This window comes from Osmia bicornis, chromosome 3, assembly GCF_907164935.1.
Source record: "Osmia bicornis bicornis chromosome 3, iOsmBic2.1, whole genome shotgun sequence".
Lineage (NCBI taxonomy): Eukaryota > Metazoa > Arthropoda > Insecta > Hymenoptera > Megachilidae > Osmia > Osmia bicornis.
The window spans coordinates 4344376-4356442 of NC_060218.1; the positions used below are offsets into that span (position 1 = coordinate 4344376).

At 42.4% G+C, this 12067-nt stretch overlaps 1 protein-coding gene across 4 annotated transcripts in view; it reads left to right on the plus strand.

Annotated features, from left to right (window-relative positions):
* LOC114871680 overlaps positions 1-9358 on the plus strand; it is a 70332-nt gene extending 60974 nt beyond the window's left edge. For all 4 annotated transcript variants that reach the window (XM_029177891.2, XM_029177901.2, XM_029177886.2 and 1 more), the window contains 2 exons: positions 5648-5785; positions 6706-9358. In XM_029177891.2, the coding sequence (XP_029033724.2) occupies positions 5648-5785; positions 6706-7719 (1152 nt within the window). In that variant the 3' untranslated portion in view covers positions 7720-9358. The remainder of the gene's footprint in view (positions 1-5647; positions 5786-6705) is intronic.
* Positions 9359-12067: the final 2709 nt, after the last annotated feature.

The window sequence follows — 12067 nt, forward strand, 5'->3', positions numbered from 1 at the left end:
TTATCGCTCTCTGACTGCAATTATCGCCGGTATGAAACCGAGGATCCCGGATATACGTGATACAGCAAGGATAGCATGTCACCCCAAACTTAATCGCTTCTCACCATTTTCCTCTACCTCCGTCTGTTCCGAGGGGCTAATTAATTTATTCGAAGCAAGTTCATCGCTCCTACGCGTTGCGGTCTAGCTCGCGTTAAACGAGTCAATAGAAGTGGCGATATTTATTTTAGAATTTTCTGAATGGAAATTTTTTAAATTTTCAAAATTTTTTATCAAATACATTTCGAAGTCCGTTTTGTTCTCGCGAAACTGCACGGCTTTCATGTACGCAATTTCAGCAGGAACTTAATATTCACATAGCCTTTCCGTTCTCTCTGTCAGACGGTTAATTAATTTATTCGTGACATTTTGCTTTTGCTGGCTCCTGCCAGTCGTTCTGTTTCCCTGACCTGCTGCTTTCGTGATATCTGAACGCATATCCGTGCCTCTGCCTGTATGGGGTGGCGTTTCCGGTTCTGAGGGTGCAAACTAGCGCCCGCCTTTGGCAAGCAACCAGAATAAGCTACCTTCGAAACGACGGCACGATGGCACCGACGGGATATTAATCTGACGGGAAATAATGCCGGCGATATGCTGCCGTTCGATCGGTGTCCTTGTTTTCCCGTGCATCCTCGTTCGACGCTGTCTGCTAAACGAGAATCGATGCTGTGAACTAGTAGCTTCTCTAATCGGTACATAAGTGGCATCGATTTGTTCTTGTTTCGAGTGTACTGCCACGTTGGCCAGTTTGTCAGTCGAGATTTCATTGTCTTCTGATAATCTGATTAGAGAATACTGATGGTTTTTGTAGCTGACCGTACATAAATATCGTCGAAATTTTCAAACAACGTCGACCAATTTTGGTTCGATAATAAACGTAGAGGAATCAAAGAAATGTTAATTATGGAAATTAATTTGATACCTCGATCCGAACGTTTCTAGTTGTATTTCCATAAGAAACGTTCAACTAACAGAGTAAATAATTCTCAGCCAATTAACTTCCGACCGCGTACTTTCTTGTTTGCGGCAAAGGAAATACGATCGACGATCGAGTGGCTCGTTAAGGCCGAGTCGAAGAAACGGAAGGCACCGTGGTCGGGGACAAATCCTCGTTTTCTTGGAGGTGAAACGTCGAGATTAAAAGGAGTAACTGCAGACACAATCCCTAAGCAAGGTAAAAGGAGAGAGTCCTTCCATTTGAACCGCAAAAATGAGACTCTTTGCGGTCGTTTGTTCCGCGATATTCATCCGTAAGATCACGAACCTTCTTCTTGTCCCTAGGCCACGGTAAAACGGTTATCCCCTTAAGAGATGGTTATTCGAGAATTCCTTTGTGCTCGCACGATTTATCGGGGACACGGCGCAGAAAGGTCTTCTGCTTCGCTATTGGCCGGAAGGATTCGTTTCTATTTTTCTGGAAATTCGACCGGCATAGAAAGCCTCTATGATGTTTGGCCACGCGAAGAGGGACACTTCATTCTCGGTTCTTGTCTCGGTTAGAGAGATGCGGGTGGACTCAAGGGTAATCAGTGGTTTAGAGCAATGACTCTTTGTTCCGAGAAGTTAGCCTGACCGGATGGAGGATCAATGGAACAGCTGCAATTCGTTGTGGTTTAAAAAAGCTCAGCTTGCACTTTCCTCTTTTCACTTTGTACGTATAGTACCGCTATTGTTCGAAAAGTAAATAATTTTTGATCAAACAATCGCTTTCAAAGCGTTGTTCCATTGAAACTGAATTCCGTAAGATCACTCGTATGGATCAAACGCGTCGAACTTTCGGATCAGTGAATACCGTGAAACGTTCTCCGCAAGAATAGCCGGCAACTGTATAGATGAGTTTATCGGCTTTCTGACACGCGCGTTCTACATGAATTCATCTCCCGTAGAATCGACTTCAGGCTCGCATCCACCTTGAAATTTCTTCGCCGTCGTATCTGAAGCGTGACGTGGGGTCGAGGCGTGACGGAGCTCCGTAAAAAATGATCCCGATTTTACCTCCGTTCCGAGTAGCTTGTTTAATCTTTTAAAGGGTGCACGAAGAATAACGCCGACAACCTAGACATTCTTTACGCTGCAATTTCCGGATTATTATCCGTTGTTACACGTCCAAGAGAAACGCGTAAAAGAAAATCAGAATCGCTCATTGACTACGTCTCTCTTGTGAAATAAACCGTAAAAAAATGGGGAAAGGAATTCTTCACTCTGACGGTTACGACTACGTCAAATCTCAAAAGGGTACGATTCAAAGAATTTAATATTCCGCTTGTCATCCGCGCGCGAACGATACGTTGCTTCTGGCGGAAAATGAAAAATCGTGGTCCGCTTTTACGAGCTGGGTTGAATCCCAGCCGCAACCTTTTTTTTGTTGTCGTTCGTAGCTTCCCTTATTCCTGTCCCGGAGCCTTCTACCGTGCCACCTGAGCGTGTCTCATGACTGCAATAAAGCACGACAAGATTGTAAGCCACGATAGCGGTGTCCCATTCGCATGGGAACACGGCCACGAAATTGACGGTACGAACTTGAATGCAGGACGAAATCGTGCCAGATACGCCAGCCACCCTATCCAATTTTATTTCTCTCTAATGGAAAGTACACCCCCCTGCCGCTCTCTCCGCTACCCATCAAGTTCGCAGGTAAATACTAATGGAAACCAGGCGATAGGGAAAAAAAAGAGTTACTTCGAGGAAGAATTCGTAGCATAAACCCTGCGTTAAAGTAGATTTATATTACCCGCTCAGACAATATAAAGCAACCTTAATTCAAGATTACAATTTGATCGTGAAAGAGATATTTTCATCGACGATCGGTATCTCAATGGCAGATCATTTAATTTCATTCTTATCTACGATCGTACGATTTAAATAAACTTTATATTTGACTTCCACCATTCGTACGTTCGCATCTTCATTTATATCCATCGTTCTTGACCCTTCTTATAGATATCGATTCTATGTAATTAAACCGCGGGAATCTTCGTTAATTATCGGTGCAAGCCGCGCCAACCCTTTCACGATAGAATGGATCCGAGAATCGGGAACATAACAGAATTTTCCTCTCTTTGATGCATTACTGAGAACTTAATGAGAACTTCTCCAATGCTTTCACTTTGCGACTAATTATTTCTTTTTCTCGGTCGAAAGAAACCGATCCACGCCGGACTGACATTAATTTTCAGGCGAAATCGCGCGAATATCCGTCCGCGATGCGATTCGGGTCAAGGGATTGATGGAATCTATGCGAAACGAGCCGATTTCCATTCATCTATTGAGAACAGCTCGCGCGATACCTTTCCGAAAAATCGGATTCAATAAAGTCCGTCGTGAACGAACGGAGGCTTTCCTTTGTCAGAGACAAGTATTACGTTTCTCGGGGAAATAACAAGCATCTCAAACGGGGCTAAACGGCGTATAACGCGAATTCATTATGGGTCAGGAATGAAAATTCTACGAGGCAAAAAAAAAAAAACATCCACCGTAATGGGAAGTAAATATTTCAACACTGTTTTAATATTTAAAGCTAGGCATTTGACAATGGCAGTATTCATCTTTCTTTCAACAGTCATTAGTCTTTTTCTATTTGTCGACAAAGAAGAAGATGTTTCATTATTAACGCCTCCATTAACTTTTTTCCCTTGAACGCTGACAAGCATTGTCAGGCATAAAGGATTGAACTTTTGTCATTCCTGAAGGATTATGGATCAGAGTTGTAACTCGAGCACCCTTCGTAGGGATGCTGGATGATGTATATAAGATCCCTGTCAACGATGTTAGCCACCATAAGTCTCGTACGATGTCGAGCAAATATTTTTCCATGCTGACCCATTGCTCAAAGGATTTTCTCGTTAACCTCAACGTGAAAGTAAGGGGGAAAAATGACAGGAGGGTTCTGTAACTAGTGTGTTTCTTCGACAGGCAGTTTGATTACTTAATCCTCGAATTGACGATTTTTAATGATAATCTGATTCTTATTTTGATTTTCGATTCAAATAGTAAAATCAAGATAATTGTTCTCGTTTTAATTCGAACGATATCGTATGGCTATCTGCAAAAAGGAACCGAGCAACATTGATAAAAAAAATATTGCTCGTTCGTGGATACATGTGTTTATTCTACACGATAGAACGCAGCTAGCAACGTAAATATGAACACGATCGAAAATATTGAATTTCCGAGTTTCAGAATGAAATAAATTCATGTTTGCTTGTGGAGAAACTCATTAAAAGTGTTCCCAGTCGGAAACAAACTGACCATCCGGAAGATATATGTATACATTTTTGCACGGATTACGTTTCGGAGTGTGCTCGCCCATATAAGCATAACAATAAACCTCTCGGGCTTACAGAAGCGGAATGAAACATTTTCAAACCCTCGACAGAAGCATCTCGTTCTCTCCATGGCCACCCCTTTTCGTTCCCTTTACCCCTATGGTAGAAAATGTAAGCGTCTAATGCACAGAAATCTCGTTCGGTCGACATTCGAGAATGCTTGCAGAGCTTCGCAGGGAAAACTAGAAACGCGATAACTCTGTCTATATTGTTAATTGTGCCGACTCACCGCAAAATGCGCTCATTATGCGCCATTGTTCTTATTGCTCTTATCGCGACCCGGTGTTTCACCTTTTAGCGTTATGCAACAAAAGGAGAAAGAAAAAAATGGAACCAAATTACTGATGGCACCGTAATCGTCACAGCGTATCCGAGTATTGTTCGAGGGCATCAAATACGAGAGAACATAATTTCGCGTTAAGATAGAACATTTATGATTGCTGTGCCCTAAGGCGCAGACAGTCCATTATCTTAAACAGAGCTAACGCACCTCTCAACTTTAAACGTTTTACACAAATTACAATTATTTGGGACAATAGTAAAGAGCTTACCAGCATAATTCACTTGGATTATTTTCAAACAAACCTGACCCCTCCCCCATTATTTTCGTTTAAATACTCCTATCCTATTTCGCGGCAGAGAAACTATATCGTTTAGTTTCGCTACTGTTCATAAAAACTGTCTGGCACAGCTAGAGGATTTCAGAATTAAGCTCCGAATGAAATATGTTCACCAGCAGGTTGCCTGCGTTCCCACCGTTTAATAATTTTGTTCCATACAAGGGTATACGTACGCACAGTTAAACGAAAAGAAAACTAGCACATAGTTTCTCTGCGGTTTTGCTGCAATCTACGTTCGTAGGTTTCAACGTTTGCCGGGCTACGGTATCGGGAATCTCGTGCCTGAATTTTGATCTATTTACACGCGAAACGGTGTATGGCTTTGCAAATTTTGGCAGGTTATTTAATGCCGCGGTTTCACAGCCGGCGTACACGAGAAACAAGGTACATAAAGGGTGAGAAGGGACTGAGATTCGGCTCGGTATGTTACGTGCAACTTCCCGTATCGCGTTACGGTAATTGTTCCTGATGAATGTGTACATTGTGATCCACCGAGAAGACGCGATTTGTATTTTAGATAAAATTTCTGCATAACCATGCTGATAATTAGTAAGATACGATTGACGATCTCTTGAAAACGCGTTGCTCAAATTGTTTTCATGCAAAGCCAAGCAAGCGTTGAAGCTAATTAATTAATTTTCCTACCTTGTTGTTGTCTTGCAGACGAAGAAATCACGGTTGATCGACTCGCAGCATATCGTGATAATCCTCATCGTTTTCTCCCTGATCATGTTCGGCATGAGTTTCGCCTTCGTCTTCAACTGCGTACGGAAGTTGATCCGGGATCATCGAATCATTCGGGTAAGTGAATCTTTTTCCAATAGTCGTTTCCTCTACGAATCGTGCCAGTCGTCTGGAAAATCGTCGTCAGGTATGAATAAAAGTTCTCTGCATAGTCTAAGCTTGAAACGTACCGTTTCGAACCAGGAGCATACCAAACTTTACGTTTCAATGATATTTTCGCGAAACGATGTTCATAAAATGATACTTATTCGCGTGAAGTGTCATAAGAATACAAAGAGTATTTTCTCTCGACAAATCACGAAAGATTGAAGCTTTTTTACACTCGATTCGCGTTTCAGGATATTTCTGGAATCCCAATTACGCGTCCAACGTAGATGATTTCGATTCAGTTCACGATTTATACTTGTCACGTACGATCATACGTGCCTAACACGAGAAAAAAGATTGATAAAGTACAATACGAAACGTGTTCACGGTTCGTTTCACTTATTCCTCGGGTATAAAATGCGGAAAATTGAAATCATACTAATCGCGAATACCTGGAAGGCATTAATAACTATTAACAGTCAAATGGAAATTAAAAAACCGCTAATTGCTCGGCGAAAATTGCTAGAAACTCGTAAAACTTTGCTCATTAATGTTTTAACTACGAATAACCAACTTACCAAATATTCCGTTTTTCGTATGGTTTCCATTCGTTTCAATGAACAAACTTTTTCCCTTGACAAGAGTATAACGATACTTTTGACTACTTTTATAATTATAGCCGAGACTGTCATCCATGTAAATATTCTTTCAATTAAATTTTGCATTCGGTTTCAAATTAACAACCAACGTGTACTTCGAAACAAATGTAAATACTATCAAACAGAACGGATAATTTATCGCAACAAGTTGCGAAGTTTCAATCGAGTTCGAACCATTTAAAGCTTCAATATTTGTACGACTAATTGAAGGAATTCGTTTGTCCTGTCCAGGAACACATCAGACAGTCAAGAGAGAATCGATTGGACGAACTTGGTCGTAAGACGACACCTTGTCCAATCTCGTCTTCGAGAACGGACATCGGGGATCGAGGTAGCGAGTCGCCGAGTTTAGAAGTGATACCCAGCAAGGAACTTTTACCACCTACCACCCTGATAGCTCAGGATTACACGAAAGACCTGGTATTAGAGATGGCCTACAACACGCGGGACATGAACGACATCCACCAGAGTAACAACGTTAGCAACGCGACGCAAGAGCGTTTACAAGAATCGAGCGAGGAGCCTGAAATGCGAGACAATTCGTGTCAAACGCGAGAGAGCTTGTTCGAGGCACGAATCTCAGACAACGGGGTGCCTTTAGGGTTCACGACGTTCGGAGTGCGCGGACCGAGTTCACAAAACGGGACCAATCATCTTCATCACCATCGCCATCATCATCTGCACCATCACCAGAGTCCGCCGCAATCTCGTCAGGGTTCTTTGCCATCTCAGCACAGTGCTACCCAACAGTCTTCCGAGCAGAGCTCTCAGCAAGTGGCCTCTCAATGCTCCGGTTGTAGTCCAGCATCGAGAGGTCGAGACGGTAGCATGGGTATTTGTCCGAAGCACAATCCCATTCCAGCACCGCCGGGCTGGTCGACCCACGAATCCAACTATCCGCCTGCCCTGCATCAAGGCACCCCTTACCCGGAACCCCTGGATTATCCTTCGTACCAGAGGTTCCAAAGCCCGAAACCGAGCAGAGAGAACAGCGCTTATCGCCAGTCGCCGAAGCTATTGAGACAAGGGACAGCCGGCTCCGGCGAGAGGTACGGTAGTTCTATCTACGGCTCTGGACACGGATCCAGCAACACGTCGAGCGCACAACACTCGGGCACGCCAAAGTGCCCTCAAACGACACCGGATCCAAGGTACAGAGCGGAGGCGGTGATAGAAGTGGATCAGAGGCGGCCTTTCAGTATAGAGAGCACAAAGAGCGCACCGGACGTGATCGCGACTCACTGACGCCGGGGTCCTGGGGATTGGGAGCCCTACAAGAGACGCCATCCCCGTCAAACCGTGACCGATCATCAGTTGCATGCTCGAAACGATGGAAACAAGGTCACAGTGGCCACACAGAGCTCCTTGGATGACGATGCTTCGACCAGCTCGACCATAGAGGCGAATTCCTCCTCCTGATCCACGCATACCGGCGCGATCGATCGATCTGCCCAATCGGACCAGGACCTATCCGACCAGGACGATCGAAAGCCTCTCGAGAAGTCCGAACGGAACATCCGTGAAACAGAGAGACGGTACGACGTCTCGTTACCGAGATCCACGGAAATCGGCAAAATAAAAGAGGCGGACACGTGTCCGGGCAATAACGGTGAAATCGGCGGAACAGAAGCGAACGAGCTACCCTTACGAGACTCTGTCGGGACAAATACGGGGACATTACACGGCGATGTCACGATCCTACACTCGACTGGAATAGAATCGATGGAAAGTGTTCCTGTTGCGAGGACATCGTCCGCGTGCCTGGCCTTAAAACCGAACGATCTGCCGATCCTGAGGCCTCCGGAGGCCTTCGGAGCACCAATTTTCCGATGTAAAACACCGACCTTGGCTTGGCAGCACTGCGACTGCCCCTCGCATTCTCATTTACCGCCACGAAGATCGTCGGTTATCTGGAGCGTCTTGAAACGATACAACCAAGAACCTTTTTATCGAACCTGGCCTAACAGAACCAATCGAAGGTTCGTTCGACCATCGAGAAGAACCGTGGGTACTCAGAGCACGTTCGAAGGATCGCGATCGTCTCTTGGGGGTCTTCGTTGCGTCGTCAGGTCTATCGATATGACGGAAAGATCGATGGACCTGGAGATTGGAGCTACCATACCGTTCTAACGTCTACTTTGCGAATCGCGAGGGGTTTGTTTTCGCACGCTTAAGGTCGATTGGATCGCGGACCAAAGGTTTTGTACGCGAGGGATTAATAACGAGCGTATTATTGTTAATGTAAGCTTAGAATCGTTTCTCGTTGTTAATTAAATCGGATACTGTTCGTAAACGAACGCTGTTTATCGATTTATTGCGTTACATTTGAGAGGCTCGTTATTGTTATTATAACTTTTAGGCTGTTTCTATATCGATGCATTTTTTAATCCTTTCGACTTTGAATCAGAGCACAGGCTGAATTTTTTACTCGCGAAAAATATTCAATAACCTCCTGATCAATGATCAAATTGTGTAACACGAAGGATCGATCACATTCGTGATTACTCGTGATTCGGAAAACAACCGCTGTAGAAGACAAACACAGGTGTCTGCCTATACTGGAGACCACGGTTCATAACGAAGTGTATCAACACCAATACACCGGTTCACGGTCATGAAAGGATTAATCAGATGCAACAGATATATCGTGCCTAAGCAAAGACGCAAACTGTATATTTCGTTTCCTTCACGAGATATCATTACAAACAGGGGTGAATCCAGACGTTCGCATAAATTATTTATACGTTATGAAAAACAAACAATAATACGTTTTGAAAGATTTCATAACTCTTCTGGATTCACCGGTTATTACAAAAGAAAGTTCGTTTTCCACCATTTTGTGTATCTACGTTAGCGCCAAAACGTGTTGCTACTTACCACGATACGAATCCTTGCTGCTGCATTTTCCTTAATTGCACCAGTCACTTGTAATCGGTGAGAGAAACATACTACGCGCACTAAACACTCGACACTCGTGTTCGTAGAATAATTGTAACGATTTACATTTACTTTCTCAACGTATTTCCTCGCGAGGATAATTAAAGGACACGTGAACGAGCAACAAACATATCGGAAACGAGGCTCACTTCGCACTGTCGGTAGCTACAGCCGAGCGCCTGTAGATGGCGAGTCACGATTGAGCGGATTAGTCTGGAACGCTGAGTCCCAAAGTTATTTACGTAGTTTTCGCGGTCGTGTAAACGTAAACGAAAGTGCAGTGTTTGGAAGACTCGTCGAAGAGCTTGGCACGACTGTCGAGAATTGGTTGATTGTTTCTGCGAACGAGTAAGTAGATTTGTTACTCTTAAACGTCAATTCGTTTGACGTACGCGATGATATTCAGGTTGAAACGTAGCCTAACCCTTTTTTACACGCGGTATCGATATAGCGGTTCGATTACCGGATACACAAGCGTACGAATATGATATTAGGCAAACTATTTTTCCACGGTGTTTCCACTGATTTAGAGACAATGATCAGGCATGTTTGTGCGCACCAGGTTGAAGTAAAACTTGAAAGAATGCATTTATGATTCGAATCGTATTGTCGATAGAAAGAGATCGATCACGTTTATTTTTCGCAAAAATTTCCAACGGGCGTCTCGTATCATTTTTTGATCCCCAGGATCGTATAATAACGAATTTATCCTGGTACGATAATTCGTTTGGTATTTTATTCGTTGTTTTCTGTCTGTATAATTATCGATCGGTCGATCGAACGAAGCGAAAGCGCGGGCTTTCGAGGAAGTTTGAATTTCCGAAAGACACGTGCGTACGTCGTACAACTAGGCGAGGAATAATTAAAATTAGTCAATTAAAGTTTGAACGATCGATGTAGGGAAAAAAGATTTGCATAGCGAAATGAAAAAAAAAAAAAATTGATAATGTACGAACCACGTGCGTGAATTATTGTAACCAATGTAAAAGCAGTTACGTTGTAAAAGCTGTCAGGAATCTAGTGATTATTTAGTACGTTGAAAAATTCTCGCTTCTGTACAGGTTACGTGTTAACATTGATCGTATAGGACAGAAATGTACAGAAAGTGTACACAATTTGTATATAAATGATACATAAACGTTTGTCTGTCGATTGATGATGCGTCAGACGAATAAATATAGTACTTTTAAAATAAACCAGACGTTTCATCCACTCTCCTACCATAATCGTACATTTATTCTCATAAATTATTCATACGTCGAGCTGCACGGAAAAATTGAAGACGTCTGAGAGGATTTAATCTTTCTCCGTTTTGTATCGTTCGTTGTGAAAAATGCCTTTGGGATTTTTATGATTCTTAAACGCTTTAATAAAGATAAGCTTGCACCGTGTTTCAGTTTTATCCGTTTACGAAAATTGAATATCGCGATGCCGGATTATTCGTTTAACGTTAATCTAGATTCGTGTAAATAATTTAGTATTTGAGTTACTTTTCGATAAATGAAATTTAGCTGTACAGTAGATGTTAATTTTTTTTACTCTCATCAATTAAAAGAGAACGTTACGTATATGATTAAGCGAAAGCGTATTTTCGATTGATCCCTTCCTAAAGATTAATTTTCTCTTTGCTCAGAATTATTGGATCCCTAGTATAAGCTTCTTTGCCCTTTAATTAGTCTTACATAATTTATAAATGGTCTTTGAGGATTTACCTGTAATAACATATTAACAACAATTAGCCAAGCTTTGGCGTCGTTCTCAATTCCGCAATGTTGGATCTCACTGGATTAAATAAACATGAATCTCGTAATTATTGCATCGAATTGAGCTGCAATCGCGCAAAGGGATAGCGTAAATCGTTAAAATCCATGTTAACCGACCCTGATTTCTGTTCATTCCGCAGCACCGTGACCGTTTGACGATTCCGAACATCAAAGAAACGGAAATAATGAAGACGGATGGGTTAAATCGCAACGAAATCACTGGTCATCCGGTTGGATATGTGTATATCCCATGTGTAGATTGCACATCTACATGAAAGTACAGTGCTCAGTCACCTTTATCTCTTCCGCATAATTTGTAATTTATGTACGGTCGCGTTTACGTAATCGCGTCGATGTCGCAGACCCCCCTAAATGACAATGAAATATTATATTTAACGATAATTTTTCTTGCCTCTTTGCAGTGTCAATCCGCGCTTACACCGTGTTCGTTTCATTCACTATTCTTATTATGAATATCTTATCGTCAGATGCAATCAGTCGGTACAGTCCGGATTACTTGGCTCGTAAACCATTAACTGAAAACGGGGTAATTAACGTTTCACGATAGCATTGTTCAGATTCAATTTTCACAATGAAAACGCGCAACGAAGCAAAGAATCGTGTCAAGGAAAAGCGTAGAAGAAAAGGGGATTTGCATATTGCATAAGTCTCATAAAAGAGATCTTTATAACTCTTGTTCTGAACATTTCTCAGTCAGTTATATGCAGTAAATTTAACATCGAATCTTATAAAGAGCTTTTGTGAAAGTTTATTCAGCATGGCAAAAGTTGAATGTTTGTATCTCGAGATTGAATCCTCTACCTGCAATGTAACTGTAGATTTTTTATGGAGCTTCTCATGTGTTAAAGGGTTAGAGGGAAATTATTCAACAG